At 38.0% G+C, this 21,782-nt stretch overlaps 1 protein-coding gene across 3 annotated transcripts in view; it reads right to left on the minus strand.

Moving 5' to 3' along the window:
* The window catches only part of NRAP (nebulin related anchoring protein), a 57,795-nt gene that overhangs the window by 1,455 nt on the left and 34,558 nt on the right, over nucleotides 1-21,782 (minus strand). For all 3 annotated transcript variants that reach the window (XM_086751688.1, XM_086751687.1, XM_010124245.2), the window contains exons 23-41: nucleotides 21,610-21,717; nucleotides 20,669-20,980; nucleotides 19,488-19,592; nucleotides 17,433-17,531; nucleotides 15,494-15,598; nucleotides 14,996-15,103; nucleotides 14,095-14,208; nucleotides 12,412-12,609; nucleotides 10,512-10,616; nucleotides 9,365-9,463; nucleotides 8,470-8,574; nucleotides 8,000-8,107; nucleotides 6,035-6,346; nucleotides 4,874-4,978; nucleotides 4,089-4,187; nucleotides 3,868-3,972; nucleotides 2,216-2,323; nucleotides 1,240-1,551; nucleotides 842-994 (exon numbers count right to left, since the gene is read on the minus strand). In XM_086751688.1, the coding sequence (XP_086607814.1) occupies nucleotides 842-994; nucleotides 1,240-1,551; nucleotides 2,216-2,323; nucleotides 3,868-3,972; nucleotides 4,089-4,187; nucleotides 4,874-4,978; nucleotides 6,035-6,346; nucleotides 8,000-8,107; nucleotides 8,470-8,574; nucleotides 9,365-9,463; nucleotides 10,512-10,616; nucleotides 12,412-12,609; nucleotides 14,095-14,208; nucleotides 14,996-15,103; nucleotides 15,494-15,598; nucleotides 17,433-17,531; nucleotides 19,488-19,592; nucleotides 20,669-20,980; nucleotides 21,610-21,717 (2,760 nt within the window). The remainder of the gene's footprint in view (nucleotides 1-841; nucleotides 995-1,239; nucleotides 1,552-2,215; nucleotides 2,324-3,867; nucleotides 3,973-4,088; nucleotides 4,188-4,873; nucleotides 4,979-6,034; nucleotides 6,347-7,999; nucleotides 8,108-8,469; nucleotides 8,575-9,364; nucleotides 9,464-10,511; nucleotides 10,617-12,411; nucleotides 12,610-14,094; nucleotides 14,209-14,995; nucleotides 15,104-15,493; nucleotides 15,599-17,432; nucleotides 17,532-19,487; nucleotides 19,593-20,668; nucleotides 20,981-21,609; nucleotides 21,718-21,782) is intronic.

Consider the following 21,782-nt stretch of genomic DNA (forward strand, 5'->3'; position numbering starts at 1 on the left):
CTTTTCAGATGGGAATGTAAATCAGGGATATGTCCTGTTTCTCTTGGGCTGGCTTATTGTTTGACTTGTTGCCAAAGTTAAAACCTACATGGAACAAGTATTTAAAGTGCAGAATTTCTCTTTTATTGTAACTTAATGCTTCCTAACTGTAGGATCTCTGAAGTCCCTGTGTGGACTTTTGCTCTTTTGTGCCAGCTCACTGCAGACTGGGAGTTATCCCTGTGGAGGCAGGGAGAAGGAAAACCTGGAAGATCCCAGCTTGTAATTTCTTGCGTCTTGGACCAGACAGAGATGAAGGAGGCTGGAGCATTACCTCTTTGCAAAAAGCCTCCCACAGTATTGGGGAGCCTCCCACAGCACACATTATGCTGTTACAAGTCTGCACTGAGCCTGTCAATACAGTTGCCAGTGGAGATTACACGCAACATAGGTGTGTCCTGCTGAAATTAGGAAACAAGAAGGGGAGTTGTACAGGGAGTCCCTTCCACCTCTATTTCTGCTTTCCATGGAGGTACGAGGACACCTGGAGATCTGACAACATCCACAAATTAAGGGAAATACATTGCATAGTATAAGTAAATCCTATCCCATGGCACTTCCTAATCCCTACAGGCATTCCTCAGCCATGACAGTGTCGAATTCTCTTGAGAGGTGCCTTCAAATTAAGGTGTACACAAAGCCACAAAGCTTCGTGAGGGAAGTCTATATAATCTGTTCAAATAATAGGGAGAACTGTAGAGTCCAAGGAGCATTCAAAAGCATTAAATAGAATGTGTGCCAGTCTGCCTTCTAGAGAGCAGAGCTGTTGAGATTAGTGAAAAGAACGGTTTACTCTACTTACAACTCCAGGTCTGTACTGAGCAGAAGCACCCTTCAATCCCATTTCCCGAATGTACGCCAGCTCAGCAGCTCTTCTTGCCATTTCGACTTTGTGAGAACCTGGGGGAGTCCAGCCAGTGCCTCTGAGCCAGTTCAAGTCGGACTTGTATTTTACCTGAAAGAACGAAACATACACTAGTGTGTATTTTTTTGTCTGGCTCTCATCAAACCACACACCCTGGGTATTTAAGAGACAACATATAAAAAGCAACAGTCAATAATAAACAAATTATTCATTTTCAGCAAACAGAGTGTAGTTCTTTCAAGAATGTGATTTTGTTGATAAGTAAGGTCTGTGAAGCACACTGCCAGAGACAGCTCCTAGCGCTCGGAAGGACAGCATCACTCAGCTGTACTTACATCACTCTGCAGCTTGTAGGCCTGCTTTGCATGTTTCACGTTTAGCTGCTCAGGATCACAAGTGTATTGGTGTAACGGCTGCCTGTAGTTAACATTGCTTGCAAGCTGCTGGCTTCTCTTAGCATGGAGAAATCCTGGCTGGTTGAGGTGGCTCCGGAACTGTGCCCTGTTTTGGGCATATCCACTCCTGTATTGGTTGTCACTCTGGAGTTTCCCCACTCTAAGGACATGCCTGATTTTGGGATCATCACTGGCACTGAGGAATCCAATCTGCTGGCCTCTGTTTCTCAGGAAGGCTTCTCTGTATTTGTACTGCAGGAAATGCAGAGGAAAATCTAATTTTCACATTCAGATTACCTTCAAATTCTGTTATGAAATAACTTAGCCTCCCCTAGCTATCAATAATGCCTCTCATAGTGCACAAAGACCAAGGGTTGGTTTGATATCAAACTACATCTCCTAATCTAACAAGATATTTTAGAAGAATACTCTTTGCACTAATTTTTAAAGGAGTAGAAAGACTTAGGGAGCCCAAAATATCCACATCTCGAAAGCAACCAAAGGTCCTCTAATTGTTGCACTCTTGGGCACACCCAATACACAGCTCAAGCAATGAAGCTCCGCCATCTTCAGCTTTCTTGTCAACTGTGGTCTTCTCCGTTCAAAGGTGACCCAGTTTATTCTAGACCATGCTTTAACTATTCATAGTCTAGTACCTACTTTATTTAACTACATCATAATATGCTTCCTCTCCAAGAATAACTCTTTGAAGTGAAACTGAGCAGCCTGGTATTGGACATTATTAATGGGAGCCTTTAGTTAGAAATCTCTGCACTTAACTGGCATTTGGTTTCACTGGGTCACCAATTTTCCAAACTAGAACAAGGTTCACTTACATCAGAATCCAGCCATTTTTACAGGGTGGGGGTGGCATGGGAAGAGGGTTGGGAAGCGTTTGAAACAGAACAATTCTTACATCACTAGCAATCTCTCTTGAAGCCTTTGCTGTCTGGAATGGGATGGCGTCAATCCTAAAATCATAGCCAGATGCCCTTGTCTGTTCCCAAGATGTTTTATACAATTTCTGTGTTGAAAAGAAAAGAACAAAACAGTCATTTCCCCCTGCAGTTTCTTAAACGCAGTCCCATAACTGCAATAATAAATGTTTTATCCTACTGGGTTTATTTGTATCAAGAGTCATCAGTACCATCTCCAAGGTTTTGATCCAGTTCTATAGCACTTCAACTTCTTTTCTATTCACCATAATGATAAAATGCCTCATATGAAAAGTGCCACCAGGGTTTCCTTTTGTACTTGAACGTGGTTGTGTTTGATGTGATTTAATTTCTATTAGAAACTGTGATGCATCAGTCACATCAATATTGCATTGATATTGCCCTTATTCTCTCTTTTGATGCATCCACTTGCAGTGTCTTGGGTTTCGTGGCATCATAATTTCAATACCAGTTATTTCAGGCTTTTCAACTGATCCCTGTCTCTATTCCCAGCCACATGTGGCTTCATTAACTCACATGGAATACAGTCGGTTCTAACATATTTAATGTGACTTTGAGGATGTGAAATACATTTACATCCTGAAGAGAAACTGCTCGAGATTTGATTCTTCTTCCATTAGTAGCTTTCCTAAAATAGCTTCCAGTCTGCAGGTCCCACTACACATCCATGGTATCTTAGCTGACCCATTTGGCTGTCCCTTTCTGATTTTATTCACTTGCTTTCTGAGGTTTGTGACCACATGAAAACAAGCACAAAATCCATTTCACATTTCAAAAGATATTCTTCTGTTTGGCTCACAAATTTAGTGCCAGGTGGCGGTTAATGTGAAGGTAAACTGAGATGCCAGAAATCCTATAAGACAGCCTGGCTAGATGCAATGTACACATTACTGTATACCCTGCTAACAGGTCTGGGACTGATCTTTCATTTGTGTGCTGTCACCCCTTTGCCTTTTTACCTTTTCCTCTATCACTTCAAAGAACATAAATTCTATTTGTTTCTTTCAGAAACACTACAGAGCACCTATCACCAAACAAGGAACTCAAAGCTTCTTATAAACTAAGGTCACTCTGACCCTACAGTTAAGGACAACAGCTATTTAATCAGGGAACAGTGGATTAGGAATAGACTGAGTGCCTTTGTCTGGGATAATGTGGAAACAAAATCCCTTTAAACCAATTCCACTCACTGATTCAGTTGCATTGAGGCTGATGACAACTGTGCCTAAGGGATCAGTTCAACACTGTGTTGCAGCTTCATGAAGACAGATGTTACAGTCAAGGAAAGAGGATTTTCCCTCCTCCTCCATCCAAACAGACTTGAATTTGTAACCAACCATACCTATACTGAAGGACTGAAATCCTTAATAATAGCTTCCTGCCCTAGAAAGCAGAACCAATTCTCAAAAGAAAAATCAACAGACTTTTCATGACCCCACCAGCCCAAACCTAGCAGCATGTTGGCTGTCCACAGCCTCTGGCTTTTTCAGTTTTGGTCAGGCTTAGAGAATCTGACCTTTACATATACACAAAACTTTTTCATTCCCAAGCAAGTTTGTTTTCCTTGATGACAGTTACCAAGTCAACCTCCCAAAGTATAAGGTTTACTTACATCACTGATGTGAAGTGCATTCTGACGGGCTCGGATAAAATCCGGATGATCAGGGGGCAGGGTGTACCTGTGCCTGGCTTCAGAGTCTCCAGCCTTGTACAGTCTCTGTGGAGTCAAAAGTCATTGAATGCAACTGATACTAGAAGCAATGTCAAGGTCAATTCTTTCATGCATTACAGTACAACAAAAGCTATGATCACTTATAGTAAAATGAAACTTACCTCACTGCACTGGAGGTAGCTGGTTTTAGCATGGATTAAATCTGGAGAGTCAACCACGGAAGTGAACTTCAAACTTTCTGGCTTCTGACGGTATTTTATCTGAGAGGGGGATGAGGTAACAAAAACAAACAAAGGAAAAATACCACAGAATGTTTCTGTTAATGATATATCACAGTTCCAAGTGTGTGATAACTGGACTAAAACAGAAAAGCCACGTTCCTGAAGCCACAGTATTAAAAACATACTGGTCTCTTTTAGTGTCAGTTGCTCTTTCAGCTAGGGAATGGGGATGCCACTGCATCATTGCTGTGGTACCCAAGCACCAAACTTCTTCTTTTGTGTGTGTGCAAGAAAGACTTTCCACTGACAACTCACATGCAAAAAGATTTTGAACACTACACTTTTGACAGTTCATAATTTTTCTCCATTAACGAATGATATTGAGCAGGCAAATGCCCCTTCAGTGTGGTTGTCAATGCTGTATATTTCTATATCACTTCCATAACCACCTGCTTAGAATTTCATAATGGAGTTTACTGCATTTATTTATTGCTACATGTTTTGTTTATACTCTTGTGTTTCATTTGGAATGGAAAATATTCAGCAGGTGTCATACAGTGGACTTGCATCTCCTGTATTGCTTCTTGGTAACTTACACCTTGTATAAACAGGCTCCCACATCAAAAGGAAATGATAAGCTACATTCGTAAGTGTCATGTAACGAGGAGCCTTGATGGTAAACAATTCCTACAGACGTGCTATCCCATGAAAGATTTATCAGTTACCTCGCTGATGAGCTCTCCAGCCTTCTTTACACTTTCTATCTGTGGAGATCTCAGAGCCATCCAACCAACTCCTTTCATGAAGTTCAGGTCTGATTTATAGCGATGCTGTTAAAAATGAAAATCGTTAGCTATCAGTTTTATATCCACAGCTATTAAGGTTTTTTAAAAAGACTTCCTGATTCATATTAACATTTTGAGGTTTTTCATTTGCCATGCACATATCACATCGTAAAGCCAAACTGTTTGCATTTGTTCACTCCACCAGGAATTAAATAATGTATCATATGCAAGTTACAAGCGAAGGTCCCATGAGTGAATTAGTATGACTCAAAGCAGTAAGTAATAACCTGTTTGTACTGGGCGTAAAAGAACCCTTTTTGAAATAATTTTCTGAGGTAAGTTCAAGTCAGGAATACTAATTATTTCATCTGGTGCGTACTTCCTCATTAACCCCATTTCTAGGAGGACACTTTACTCTTCTTTTACTCACATTAAAAGCTTGCTGTACCTCCTAATCCAGTAGACAAAACAAGGCAGACTCGATAAAAAGTGAAAGCCAGTAAATCACCCACAATCCCAACAATTCTGACTTCTCCTTCAGAGTGACAGTGGCTCACTGTGTGACTTTAATCCAGTAATCCATTTTTTCAGGGTTTTTTTTCCCCTATATGCACAAGGACATAACAGCCAGCTCTTTTTGTACATTACTAGATAGTGAAGGTATCCGGCAAAACCACCTTCATCATTTCCCTGGATTCCAAACCTGTGGGGTTGATATGACCACTTCTGTTTGCAAAGAGACCTTCTAAAATACCCCAAATCAACCTCTGAGCATTTAACCTGCTCAAATAATTCTGCATGTAGAACAGTGGCTGTCAAACTACTGACTGACTGTGATCCAAACATCTGAGAGATGATTGTGTATATCTCTGTCGCAGTTCTTAGCACTAGAATAAGTGACATGGACCACAGTGATTTTCCATCAGGTTTGTAAAACAAGAACTTCTGATTCACATATATTGCTTACTAGGAGCAATCGGATATCTTGCTGCTACATACACATAACTTTTCAAATTATCTTTCTAATAACACTGCCCAATGTGAACATACAATTTGTGCCAGTCACTCAAAGCTTTGTTATTGCTGAAGGAAAGTCTTTACCTCGCTCTGCAGCACGTGGGCTCTTTTGGCCCACTTCATCTTCAGGTCTTCTGGGAGTGCTGTAAATTCATGGAGCCTCTTTCTGTAATCTTGATCACTTGCTAAGGCCTGGGCTTTCCTGGCATGGACAAGATTCACCATGTCCATGGGCAGATGGTACTGAGACCACACTTCTTGGGATCCCTTCTTATACTCCTGTTCACTCTGTAATTTGGCAGCATGCAAGCAATGCAGCAACCTGGTGTCATCCAGAACACTTTTGGCACCAATGTGCTTTCCTCTTTCCATCACAAAGTTGTGTTTATATTGGTACTAAAAATAAAAAAGGGTAAAAGTGAAAAAGCGCCAAACTTAGACTGGCTACTCGAGCTAATTAACTTAAGATAAGTCACTGAAACTTCTATGCTGTCTGTGAAAACGGTCAACATATGCAGCACTAGAAAGTAACTGTCTGAATCTCTCATTGCTCTCAAATTTAAATACCACAGTAGTCGCAACATTTAAATTTAGTGCATCTCAATATATTCTCTGAATATGCCCAAAGCGTGGATCATGTTTAACCTCAGATCATGTACTTCTATTATCTCTCATAGAATTTTATTCCCATTGCTAGGAATAAGAAGGTAAGAGAAACAAACAAAAGACAGAAGAAAAAAATCTACACAAAGAGAAACATAATGCACTCCATAGCCTTCAGATTTGCAAATGCCACTCAGCTATTTTAAAGAGTAAATTCAGTTTTCCTGGATCAATAACTATGTTGAGAAGCCTAAGATGGTGGTCCGAGCACAAGAATAAGCACCAGCAACCCCTCATTCTCATCTTAGCTTGGGCTATGACTCTCCCTATGATCTTGCATTTATCCTCTCTGTGAAATAGTGATGATGATGATAATGATTATTTATACAGCATCAACAGGGTGCTTGGAACTTTAAAGGGAAGGCCTAGGCCCTGAAGAGTTCATAATGTAGTTGAAATGGGATAATAACACTTATCTACCACACAAGAGAGTTGTGAGGATTAAATTACAGTAGCTAATGTTTATAAAGTGCTTCCAAGATGAAGGGCCAAATTCAGATCTGTTGTAAGTGGATGTAATTCTATTATGGACTTGTACCCTTTAGAGAAGATCTGAAGCTGTAACCAAAAGCACTCTGCAAAATATGGTTAAGTATACATTATAAATTACAGCTAGAAAGTCGCTTCATAAAACAAATACACACGAAATATATTCCTATTTTATCACATTAGAGATAAAATATGCAACTAAATACTAGACAAAATGAAGAATTTTTACTAAATTTAGTTGAATTGTCAGTTTTTCTTATAATTTTTTAAATTTATTGTGAGGAAGAGATGACCTTAGGCTTTCTGAGAAATTGATACCACCACGTTTGAGTGTTTTGCAAACAACTATCTAAATGAAAGGATATTTTTAAGGGCAAAAAGATTTGTTTCCTCTATTTCAGAAATTAAAGGGACATGTATTTACAGGATCATGCACTACTTTTCACTTCCTAATCAGACAGGCAGCTCCTGATTTTCAGAGATTCAAAGAATGCTCAGATTCTTCTGAGTTCATTTCAATTTAGGAGCACTAAGCGCTTCCAAAAGTCAGCTCAAAGGAAGGTAGACAGAATTAGTGGGCACCTTGTTATATGAGAAGCTGAAAGCCTGGAAAGGAGCAGAATCCCTCAAATTTGCCTGTCTGCAAATACTTTAATTCACTAGCTATTTCCCACTGGAAGATGTTTAACTGAGCTTGGTTCCTGATCAGCAGTGATTCTTCCTCTTCTTTTTTTTTAATTCACACAAAGAATCTCATTTATAAGTAATATATTCTGTCTCACACTTGTCTCACATGGTTATAGAGTTGCTTTAACTCAGTAAAATCTGCTTTAGACATTGTTTTACATGAACTTAACAGAAATTAGGCAAGAAGGAAGGTTGAATCATTCAACTCACATCACTGGCAATTTCTCTGGAGGCCCTGGCAGTCTGGAACGGGAGTGCTTCCATTGTCAGCTTGTAGCCTTGAGCACGTAGATTATGCCAAGATTCCCTGTATTTTGCCTAAAGTAGGAAAGGCACATGTAGATTGCTGTTTCACTTTTAAATGCACAAAGGAACAAACAAAGGAACCCTCTTTCATTTATTATTCTGCATTACAGCCTCTTTCTTCATAATCAAAGGATTTTTTAAAATAGTTTTTGGGAAATCCTACTAACTCAGACAAATCATGTCTCATTCTTTATGCAGATTTAATATACTCACAACTGTATACATGCTAATAGAGATAAATATCATTACAATCAAATCAGGGAAAGCATAAATAGAATAGATCTAAAAAGTCCTCTACTTATCCATCTTCCTTGCCACTGCACAATTCACACTGCATCCCAAACAAGGATAGGAAATACAGAACAAATTCTTACATCACTGAGGATGGCTGCATTTATTCTTGCCCGTGTAAACTCAGGCAGACCAAGTGTTGGTGTGTAGTGATGCTGACTGTCCTCTCCCACTGCTTTATACAGGCGCTAGGAAAGAGATCAACAAATACAATTTCAATTAATTTTCTCTATTGTTTCAATAACATAACAGCAGTACCTAAGTTGTTTATGATTATGACAACTATAGTCAGCCAGCACAAAAACCAGCTCAGAATATACCATTGCAATTGCAACTGCATGGGTTTTTTTCTGGGCATAAAAAACTTTTACATTAATTTTTATACATATATCATGATACCAACCCACTACATGCTTAGCCTTGCACTGATACATTCCCAGCAGGCCACAAGTGGAGCTATGAACATTAGAGGTGCCATGAATGTGTGTAAATTAAAAGGGCAAGCATTTCTGGTAAGCTGGCTGTATTTTCTAGCTTGGATTTTTCCTCATGTTATTACAGATTATTTTTATAATTTGCCTAAGGGTTTTGTCTTGTTTTTCAAAAATTAGAAAAGTGATTCTTTTTTTAGAAGCCCTCTAAAGAGGACCATGTTATGCAAACGAGCTCCCTCAAGAACACCCCACAGAACTGATCTTTTGAGGTTTTGTTTCATAAGAAAAAAAAAACCTGACAATAGGACTCTATTTTATGGGTACTATTTACACTTTTTAAAAGAGATGATTGAATTGAAAATGGTATTAAATGTTTGGAAATAATAAAAAGTGATATGACTGTGAAAAAGCACAACTCAGTGATGCTTGCTTTCTTTTTGATGCATTTTGCTTTCAGATCAGGGTTTTCTCTTTCCCACTCCTCCATCCCCAGCTCACTGCATTTTGAAAAGCGTATTTTCTGATTCACATTAGGAGAGCCTACCTCATTAGCAATCATATTGCTGAATTTTGCATGAAGGAGGCCAGGAGAGTCTGTCACCGATGTGTACTTGAAGGAATGTGGCTGCTGACGATACTTACTCTGAGTTCACACACAAAGAAAAATGAACAGAATAACTAAATTGTCTTGTCAGATAAGGGACTTTTTCCAATACCAGTGGTCTAGTTTTGCTTCTTGTGCTTAAAACTCTACTTTGCAAAGGGTACATGCCTATTAACCATAAGACTAATTTACCTTTTGCTACTCTGAATTTGATGCATTCAAGTCTCACGGGGGCAATTAAAAGTAAATAAGGAATAAGGTGTAAAAAAAAAAAAAAGAAGTGAAAAAGTGCTGCTATGCTGAATACAGTAATGAGGTTATTTCATCCATTAACCCTGGCTAGTGGAATTACAGTAAAGGCAGTCCAATCCAGAGAGGTCTGCACAAGACCACGGAACTTTTTTGTGAGAAAAATGAGGTTCCACCTGGCCTGTGGTCCTGTGTCGGAACTGTGAATAAAATAACCGCAAGATCACTGCAAACAGGGATCCATTCACTAGAGCACAACTAGGAAGAGCACTCTTATCTTTTTTAATTTCACATATATGTGAATATGGGCAATAGATCCAAAATTTGAAAGTAGGAGAGACTGTAAGAAGGAGGAAAATAAAGGAGGAGGAGGAAATAAAAATACAGTTACAGGGGGGAAAAATAATAGCACACAAAGGCAGCAAGTGAAAAACAAAGGCTGTAAAGCAGGAGCAGAGCTGAGGACAGTATAATATACCGGGCACTCTGCAGGTCAGTCTAATTTTGGAGAAACAGTACAAGTTATTTATTAGAGATAGGCACAGTCTTATTTTTAGTCGAAAAAGCCCATTTTAAATCTAAAATAAATCATATAAAATAATAACCTCCTGCGTCTGAAACACAGGAGAAAAGATTGGCAAAAACAGTTAGCAAAGTCTGCAAAACCTTGAACTCCATCAGGTTCACCCATCTGCAGTTAGGACACGAATGGAATAATCAAACACAAGGGGAGGGAGCCTAGCACGATCCAGTGAGTCACTCTGCCAGCCCATTTTAATAGAAAGACATCTGGCAAACTCTTGTTTGTAGTGGAAAAATCAAAACCCTCTTTTGTTACCTCGCTGATTAGTTCAGAAGCTTTCTTCTTTCCTTCAATCTCTAGGGCCCCTGGAGTAATACATCCAACTCCTCGTATAAAGTTCATGTCAGATCGGTATAAATTCTAAGGAAAGCCAAGCAGAAGTAATTACAAGTTTGCATTTGAGATGCCCTATATTTATTTATCCAAAAATACACAATAACAGTATCCAAATAAATCAGTGAAAATTAATATCTACCACAGAGAGTTCATATACATTACCCTGCATTCTTCTGTTTATGTTTGTGCCCATGAGCATCCAGCACTGACAGATCTACAGTACAGAGTCAAGATTCTGAGGAGTACTAAGTCTCATGAACACTGAATGATACTTGGGCACCTAATTTCCATTCACAACCTTGAAACAACTTTTCCTAGATATATGAATTCTTTTCATATATAACATATAAATCACAGCTACATATTAGTTATTTATAAATATGCATATAAAATAAGTCTAGTTTAGAAAAGTGTACGAAAATATTTTTAAATAAGGCTGGTAACTTTTTAATATGTGGAATTGCAGACAGAATAGCCTTGCTTTTAAAAGTTCTGAATGGTCATAATGTAAGTAGCGAATATTAAGGAAAAACAGCACCAAGGCACTGTACAGACTTTGTTAAAATATTTTCCAGACCACCAAACCCAGCAGTGACTCAGCGTAAATACTACTTTTCCACAAGTTACCAATAAGTTAGTAGATATATTACAACAAATATTGTTTCATTTGATGATGAGAAGAGTAAGGAGGAGGAGGAAGATCATCTTATTTTCTGCTTCAATAGAACTACAAAGACCAAACAACTAATAAAGTGCAGATTTGCCTACTTGATGGATGTGTGGAAACCAGTACTGCTTACTGAGGGAAGAATTAGCTTTAGTTAAAGAGGCATTTTGGTTAAGCCAACCACTTATAATGGAAATAGAACAGAACTGTCTTCTCTTCCATCCATGTCCAGTGCTAATCTCTAGGCTCAAAGGTATCACAGCGTTGTGTACAGGGAACATCCTTTGTGAGTCAGAAGGTAAAAGAGGACAACGCTAGAGCTTGGTTCTCACCCCTTGCCAGCTGTTAGCACCAGCTGGTAAGAGAGTTAAATTCCACATTCTGGCAACCAGCATTTCACTTCCACTTCAGAAGAGGGGCATGGACAGATACCTGCTGGACAATCTCTGATTACATGTGTTTTCACCAAAGTTAGGGCAGCACAACTGGTATCTCATGTTTACACTTGAACACGTTCTGCCATCTTTAAGACTGTTCACTGAAAGTGTTAAACTGATATACAGTAGCATTTTGGGGCCAGACTTGTTTTTAAGATACAGCCCCTCCTGAGGCAACATAATCTATTTGAAGTCCTTTGCTCAGGGCTGTGCTTACATTCCGCAGTTAATTTTACTCAAGGTTACGTAGGGAGCTAAACTCATCCTTTCCCAAATTTCAATGGTTATGTCTCAGGTCGGAGTTTACAAGTCTCTTAAGAAACAGATTTTTAACAACAGGCATCCTTCTCGTGGAAATACACATGAATTTTACCCAGATGCAAACCATCTCAAATAGCAGCTGGTAAACAGTTTGCATGGCTAGCGAGACCTTAAAAAGAATATTTCACCAACATTGCAATCATCCCCACTTGCAAACACTTCTCTGCCCATTTATCAAAGACTACTCTTTATCTCTTGGTATGGTGTGATCACACACGTTGTACAACTGCCCAATAAGATAAACGTCTCATTTCTGAACGTAATCAAGGGGGAAGAGCCATTCTTTATCCTTCAGTTGCTGCTCAAACACATCCCATCAGCTCTCATGATTTGGAACAGAACTATCTTGCACCAAACCCAACAGGGAAATACTGCTGGGATGTTTCGCAATTACCTCACTCTGTAGTTTGTATGCATTCTTGGCACACTGCAATCTCACATCGTCAGTCAAAGAAGTGTACTGGTGGAGCAGCTGTCTGTATTCTTGTTCACTGACCAAAGACTGGGCTTTCCTGGCATGTACCAAGTTTATCATATCCAGTGGCAAGTGGAAGTGAGTCTTTGAATCCTCAAAACCTTGCTTGTATTTCACCTATCAAATTAAAAACAGATCACAGGTATCACAACATGGTAATAATAATTCATGTTTTGATCAGAAAAGACATTCTCCATATTTCTTCCAATTTCCAGTATTAATTATTCTTTTCAAAAGTAAGTTCCCTGACTTATTTAACTATATTGTGAATGACCAATACTTACAATTAGAATATGTGGGACCCTATTCTTCATCGAAATAGTAGTCATCTACACCAGATGTAGATGACTACTATTAGATCTTACTAGATTATCTTGTAGATGAATACTTAGATCTTCATCTAAGCTGAGATATTATTTATACATTTTATTTTTATCAAAATGGAATACGTTGAATCTATAAAATTACCAAACTGATAAATGAATTCTTAATTCACTGCACTTCTAGAAAGCACAGTAAAAAAATGAAGCTACTGCCTAAGGATGAAATGCAAATCGCTATATTTATATTAGAATTAGTACAAATCCTCACTCAAAATATTTACTGGTCTCTATTGACTCAACCAGCTTCATTTAATAGATTCAAATGTTAGTTTTAGTGTTGCATTTGTACTTTTTTTTTCACTTCTTGTCTCTGTCCAGGAAAAGAAAGCCAAAAAAATTTTGAAAAGGTTTTTTTTTCACATGACATTTCCCTATCAGATTATGCACATTTGAAATGTTCAGGCTGTTCATCCAGACAATGAACATCTAGAGTTATTGATGATTGTCAAACAAGAGAGTAACCTGACAGATGGACGCGTTCTTCAGACACTTATTGTTACCTGTGTGCCTAAGCATACCACTGCACAAGAAAGAATCCCAGTACAAGCCTAGCACTCACGGAAGTCCATGAACACTCTCCCATCTAAATGCACAAACAGGCTTGCTATGGACAGTTTTGGTAAGAAGATAAATAGTTCTTAGATTATTTATGTGCTTAAAGTCAGATAAATATTTAACTGCTTTCTGGATCAAGCCACAGTGTTCAAAATGCACTGAACAGCTACAATTCTTATAGACAATGAACAAATGATGTGATACTTAGCATATCTGAAGATCAAGTAGGAACCATTCCCCAACCAAAGAACTCCATAAACTCATTCGTCCCTTAGTCTTTCAGGAAAACAGTAAACTGAAAATAATCACTGAATAACTTTGTATCTCTACCAAATTTAATTTACTTCTTCACAAAGACCACTATTAATTCTCAATTATACCTGCCTCTGAGTGATATCTGTACAGAGTAAAATATTCCATGCTAGGCAACAGTGGATTGTGCGAGAATGTAGAGTCTTCTGGTATTGTCAAATTAATGTTACTGTAAATAATGTAAAAGAATGGTAAGAATAGCATGATTATATCAAAATATCTGGGAAGTGGGAAAGAAAGCCCTAAGTTTTAAATAGTAAGCTATTCTGCAGCTAAGTGTATCTTCCATGAGGAACTACTCACTGTTAGGAAGTCAATTCCAAAATGCCCACATCTTCTTTCTTGTACTTACATCACTCTGTAGCGATGCTGCATGGACTGAATGAGCAATATGAATATCACCATCCAGGCCACGTGAGCCAATCATCTGTCCTTTCATTTTCTGAAATGCCTCCTTATACTTGTGCTAAAAAGGAAATAAGAATAGAAATGTGAATAGAAGTGAAGTGAGTATTAGTCAGATTGCTAAAACCTGAATAAAAGGGTTTTCATATTACAGAAAGAGAGTTATGGACAAGAAATTCTGGCTATACTCAATATGATAATAAATCTAAATGAACGTTTAGTGGATGCTAGGAAGATCTCTCCTGTGCAAACATTTTAATATTTTATTTCATTTAGAGAAAACCACAAAAAAAATACACCAATGAACACTTACAGATAGCTTGGGTTAGTTATCTACTATTACACAGGTGGTGGAAGACAAGAACTTAGTGCAGGTGCTCAGAATAAACCTCTAAGGAGCTTTCTCCATCAGCTCTCTAGCAAAGTCAGAACAACTAGTCTCATACACTTGAAATTCATCTGTATATCTCTACAACCTGTAAAGGACATCCAAGACAAATCCTGAAGGGTAGAATTTCCTTAATAAGCTCTCTCTTCCAAAGCTTGCCTAGCTAACAGTGGCTGACAGCTCCTGAACATAGGGATGACAGCCCAGTCACTACAGCAGGTAAGTTGGTCAACTTTGCTAACAGGTGTTTGCTTTTGCAAGGCTTCCTTTGCTTCGTTGCAGTAACACACCACTGTGTCTGCACCTCCAAAAGCACAACTAACTAGACTGATGTCAGATGTTTTGCAGAGGTAAAGTTGGCTGGACATGCTGTTTCCATCAAGAGTCACTCAGCAGAGCAGAAACAGTCTGGAGTGACTGACTTATCCTACTGGACACTATCAGCAGTAAGTTCACGTACATCACTTATGATTTCACCCGAAGCCTTTGCTGCCTGGAAGGGAATGGCATCTAGTTTCAGTTGATAGCCACCATCTTTCATCTTTCCCCAGGACTCCTTATAGCGAATCTAGGAAATATGGAACAGGAATAAAGCAGAGTTACTGTTCAGAAGGTTGATATTGCAGCATTATTGCTATCCTAGCAATGTGACCACACTAGCTGTATTCTATTCTAACACAAAGGGTTAATATAAATGAAATTAGCAATACACAACAGGAATAATTGCATGACAAATGTCCATTATAAAAATGTATTGTTTGTTCATTCTTAATCTTTCTAACTTAGGACAATTTTGATAAGAATGATTTATCATATTACTTCAGAAATATTTAGATCATAGAACAATAACATACGGGGGAAAGGAACAAAATTTAGTATGATTTCCTGTGTGGGACATACAGCAAAGCACTATCAACTTTTAAACTTTCCTTTAAAATATTAAAGGTCAGATTTATACCTCACTGATATTCATAGCATTTAATTTGGCCTGAAGAATTTCAGGAAGATCTGTTGTTGGTGTATACTGATGCTTTACACTCTCTCCATGCTCCTTGTACAGCCTCTGCAAATAGAGATGAATTTCAGTAGCAAGTACTCATTACACATTCAATTACTAGTTCAGACAAAAACATTAACAAATGGGTTTATGGAAAGCAAAGACTACAGAAAAATGACAGCAGCATTAATAAATGCAGGCATTTGTATCAGTCAAGAAGTATTCAAAAAGCTTTGGAGTCTGATACACCTGTCAGCTCAAGTATGTTAGGGAGGAACTTCCTTAAGTTTGGAGTGTATAAATCAATGTATAGGAAAATTCACATATTTTACTATTATTTTGACAAGACTTCCAACATGTGTGAATAGGGAGAGGAAGAATAAACAGTATTTATTAAGGATGTGCAGCCATGAGTGGCCCACCAACACTTTGAAATTCCACAGAAATCTGGGGAGTTGAAGTTTCCCAAACACATCTTTCCAAAGTTGTTAATTTTTAGCAGATAAATATGATGGCAATTATCTGTGCTATTACTTCAAATGTGTTTCCAGAGATAGTTGCGAGGAAGTACCCAACAGTCAATGGCAAGAGATTAAAAAAAAACTCAGAAGGTGACTGATCTCATCATAAAACAGGTGTCTATGTGGGCTACTTATATCAGTCCTTGGAAGAAGAATATAGGGTTGGCCCATGACTCGCTAAATTTCAGATATCTGCAGACAGATAAGAGGAGTTATGCGCAGTTAATTGGAACTTCGCCTACAATGGCTATGCAGAGTTCACTTCTTTCACATTATTTTTCTTTCCTGTTTAGTTTCTTCTTACATTAACACCATAATTTTCAGATGAGTACAGATAGCCATCATTTTTTTTGGCCTTAGGTATGACCCATGTCTTGACCACCTGAATTGCCTTTCCCAGGTTATTATTTCTGTGTGAGGGCTTGAGACCCTCTAGATTAGAAGGAACCTCTCCATTTCACCCTGCTGTCACTTTCTTTAGCAAGTAGGCACTTGTATTGCAGCTCCATAAGAGGAAAATTAATGAGAACTCCATGTGTGAAGAAGTAGAGCAGCAGACTAAGTTTGACTGTGGCTCAGTGGCACAAAATGACTTATATTTATCCTGTCTGAGTTGTAAGCCTTTTGGATCTTATTAATTAAACCAAAGGCACAGACACTATAAGTATTACAATAGCATGTGTTTTACACAAAGTCTTTCATCTTCTTCTTCATTTTAAAAATATCTATTTTCACAATACAACATCCTCTCATGTTTGAAACTTGTCTTTTTTGAGTGACTTTGGCTTATTATTTACTTCTGTATTATCCCAGTTAAGTCTACAATATTTTTAAATCGCTCTACTATTAAAAATAAACATGTTTAAACACCAAACAGCCTCAATTCTTCCCTTTAAGGTTTCCCCTCCTGGATTTCTCTCTCTCAGCAGGATGACAGCTTGAAATAATTTCTTTTTTCTTCCTTGTCATGCTGCCTCACATTTTGTTTCCAAAGAATATGTAGAAACTGAAATTTGAAAGATCTGTTTGAAAAAGGGAAAGAACACCAAATGTATTCTTCCTCAATGAATCTCAAAAGGGCCAAAAGTCACTAAAGGTCAAAGGTCAGTCTTACTCCTAAATTTTACTTCTGAAAAAAAAAATTGGACAGAAAGTCCTTTTTACATTAAACTCCCATTCACTTCAGTGGGATCTCTGTGACTTCTCATGCCAAGTTAGAAGCATGCTCTTTGTGAGATGCACTACACCAGAACACAGAAGTTTCATGGTTCCCAAGGATAATCTCAGTGAAAGAAAGAGAGAGAAAGCCAGTGCTTCAATCAGGTCGTTCAAAGAGGATACCACTCTTATAATCATAATGTATATACATTATAACTTACATCCACAGCCTGGTTATAACTAATTCTAGCCTGGATCATCTCAGGAGTGTCTTTAATACTGGTAAACTTCAAAGCATATGGATGCTGACGGTACTTCTTCTGTTGAGCAGAAAAAGATCAAAGCTGTGAATTTTGTGCTGCTCTTTCATGCTATTTGAAAGAGAAAAATCATAGGTTGCTGGAGATTAGAGTGAATTTGTGAACATAATTATTATTCCTCTTTCCTCATCTTTATGTCCTAGGTACTTTCAGATTAATATTTGTTTCAATTTAACAATAACCTTTTGCTGATTAATATTAAAGTATTTCTCCCTAAATATAAGGAAAACATTTCAAAATCACATTCTGCCTACCTACATACTCCAGAACTCAGGATTTTAAAATCTTTTTCAGATTACTTCAAATACAGTATGGCTGATTATATTTTTTATTTATAATTTCTTTAAGCAAGAAATTATATACAGTTGTAGTGTGTTAATAATGGCAACTGTTTAACTTACTGTTTCAGAGTTTAGGTTTCTTTCTAACACCGATAGCAAATCTGTGCAGCAATTAACACTGTGCTTAATTAATGATATTAATCCTGCTTGCTTGAAAGGACCCAGAGTAGATGAAGCTTGTTTGATGGCAAAACGACACTTTTTCCATATGGCCAAGTCACTAAAACCTTCCCTTCCTGCATGAATTACCGTATACTCATCAACACTCTTATGTCTTCTCCAGATAGTGCATACTAAATTTTCCCAGTGCCTGTAATGAACTCCCAAGTCAACAAACATGTTCGTGGCTCTTCTGGAAATTGTTTATATCTCAGTGTTTGAGTCTAAAGGCATGACATTCTCCTTTAACTTGAGCTGTGACCCACAGGGATTTATTTGAGGCAACATCTTAATTCACTGGGGACTCAAAACAATGATGTAAAACATATTAACTTTTCTAAGGTATTACAAGCTTATGAGCAACTTTTTGGTTTCAGAAATGTTTTGGTTTAAGAAAGATGGGGAGAAACTTTTCAGCAGAGCTTGTTGTGGTAGGACAAGGGGTAATGGTTTTAAAATAGAGGGAGGTAGATTCAGACTGGATATAAGGAAAAGATTTTTTACACAGAGGGTTGTGAAGCACTGGAACAGGTTGCCCAGGGAGGTGGTGGATGTCACATCCCTGGAAACATTCAAGGCCAAGTTGCACGGGGCTCTGAGCAACCTGATCTGGTTGGAGATGTCCCTGCTCCTTGCAGGGGGGTTGGACTAGATGACATTTAAAGGTGCCTTTCAACCCTAACTATTCTATGATTCTACATATTATAATAATCTGATGGTCCCAGGGAAATCTATAGGTGTTTTTGCTGTTATTCTCATTGAATGAATGGACAGATGATTTCTACATCATCAGTGGTTATCTAAAAAATCACAGGATTCAGTCTCCTACTGCAACAGATTTGGCCAGTAGGACTCCCTCTGAAATAGTAGAAAGAGAATACTATGAACCTTTTAACCATTTCCACCACAACCTCCACTCAAGGCCTCACAGAATTGGCAGAAAGGATTCCAGAGTTCACCTTTCCCTGTAAGTGATATTGGTTATAGGGAGAAATTACGACAAAAACTACTTGGGCAGATAGATAGCTACAGACAGAGATATCTATGTGAATTTCAATAGCTAACATGACTACATATGAAAAAGAAGCAAGAAGGAAAATGTATCTGTTAAAAAATAAGGTCCTGGGTCCAATGACTGCATCTTTTCATCATCTCTCCTGTTTTGCTTCATTAAAAAGGTAGGCTAGTGGGTAGCAATTGAGCACTGTTTGATTGCCATTATTATTCATAATATCATTTGTCACCTACTTTGTTTTTGCAAAGGCTATATGGACTCCTACTGGTGTGTGTTTGGTATCTGGTTTCCCTCTAATTACCAGTTCTATCCCTGGTTTTGAGGGCTTTCATGTGGTATGCCTTTTTCTTTCCCCTTTGAGTGGAAATTATTTTAATTTTATACAGACATTTTGCACGCATTATGCAGCAAATTCTGTTACATGCTGTCATGAAATCTCACCTCACTAATGAGTTCTCCTGCCTTCTTAGCCTGCTCCACATTTAATGACCCAGTGGCTATCCATCCAACTCCTTTCATCCAGTTCAAATCTGCTCTGTATCGGCTCTGACAAAAAAAAAAAAAGTCCTATTGTTGGTGTGTATTGAAGTGTATTGTTCATACACTTAAAACACTATTAAAGGATTCAGACATCTCAGGACAACACCTAAGACAAATTAGGGCCCGCTTTTGTTTTATACACTATTGTATAGTCGCAAGGAAAGCAAAAAAAATTACAGAATGAAATAGAAGTATAAGGACTCACCAGCACTTGTGCAATATGCCTTGCAAGGTAATTTTTTGACATGATCTACACCTTACTATAATTTGTAATTTTTATTGTAACATAGGAAAAACTCAGTTTTATTGTACATAGTACACTGTGTAAAAGATTATTAACGATTTGCAATGATAAGAAAGTGATACTTAGCATTTCCCAACCCCTATACTTTTGTTATACTGGAGGGAAAGCATTTGTTTTGTTTCTTTCATGTGTCTTTAAGGGGGAAGAACACAGGAGTACTTCTCACTTTCCTTACAAAATCTCTCCTATCAACAATCTACTGAATTTCAAAAGCTTATACAAGCACTACAGCTGGGTTTCTCAAAGAAGCCAGATGGGTTTCAGCGCTTATACCTCAACAAGACCTGTACACATACTTATCTTAGTCTCCTTGAAAAGTTCTGACTCAAAACCTCAGAATGCAAAGTCTGACTTAGATTAACCATTTACAGTATCAGACAGTTCATTTGAAGGTTACAGCTGAGCATGTGGTCTCCATATCGAATTTTATCACCAATTTTATCACCATAAATTACATAACCTCCCTGCACATTAGGTTAAAAAAAATTACATCATATATGAATCCTAGTGTTTTATTAACATTTGAAGCAGGCTTTGAAGAAGCCATGTTCATAAACAGGACTATAACAATCCTCAAAAACACTGCACACCTTAAATATATCTCTTAAGCAAATAGTGGTTCATATTTACTGTTTTAATATTAACTGTTAATAGTTGAAAAATTATGTGCATAAACATGTCATGGCATTAAAGGCATAAACAACTCAATAAACTTGGGCCTGAGGGTCTGAAGGGGCTGAAATAAAGGGTATTGAAATACATTAAGCTCTGGACTTACATCACTTTGCAATCCGTAGGCCCACTTGGCCCATGCCACTTTCATGTCAGTAGGCAGGACTGTGTACTGATGGAGAGCTGTCCTGTATCCTCTATCTGTGGCCAAATTCTGAGCCTTTTTGGCATGGACAAGGTTAACCATATCCATGCAGACCTGGAACTGATTCTTTGTGTCCTCAAATCCCTTCTTATACTCCAGATCACTCTGCAACTTTGACATTTGCAGGGAATGAGCCATCTGCGAATCTTCCTCTACAGCTTTTACTCCAATCAGTTTACCCTTCATCTTCTCATAACCTTCCTTATATTTAATCTGTGGAATAAAAAAAAAATAAATTATGAGTAAATGATCTAAGTTGCCAAACTGACAGCTCTGCTACTAGTAAAGCAATGGTCTGTCAGTGTTGTGACATGCTTGGTCCTCAATACAAGCAAGAAGTCTGTTTCCAAAAGAGAACTGGAATGCCTTAGAAATTAGTAAGTGTTTATAAAGAATAAACACTTTCTCAATAATAATATGTTCACAAAAAGCTTTAAGAAATCTTTTCTTTTTTATTATCTCTAGAAAAACAACATTCTTTATGCAGTGAGGTCAGAAGGTTCTTTCAGGAATTTTCTGGCCAGGCATAGATGTATTAAGTTATGATGTTTCACAGGAGATTTTCACTTCATTTTGAGTTTTAAAATTCACCCTTGGGTCAAAATGAGAATAGGAAAACACAGTCAGCATGTGGGGAAAGACTCTGAATTGCTCACAGCAAACCTTCTGACTAATTACAGAATGCCAGTCACCAAGACAACTCCTCCATTTCTCCTTAGCATGAATCGAGCGAGGGTGGCTCAGGGCACCGAGATACATGTGACACATCCCCAACACTCTTGTAGCAACACGGACAGTCAGCTGTCCTAAGAATAAAGAAGGTTGATGGAGTCCATACTCACATCACTTGCCAGATCCCTCTTTGCCTTAGCTGTCAAGAATGACAAAGCATCCAGACGAAGCACAAATCCTTTTTCCTTCTGCTTCTCCCAGCTACTCTTGTACAGTTTCTAAAAAGATGACAATAACACAGCCTCTTTATTACTATCAATATATTCTATTTGCTTTATAGTCA

This window comes from Chlamydotis macqueenii, chromosome 7, assembly GCF_036417535.1.
Source record: "Chlamydotis macqueenii isolate bChlMac1 chromosome 7, bChlMac1.mat, whole genome shotgun sequence".
Classification (NCBI taxonomy): Eukaryota; Metazoa; Chordata; class Aves; order Otidiformes; family Otididae; genus Chlamydotis; species Chlamydotis macqueenii.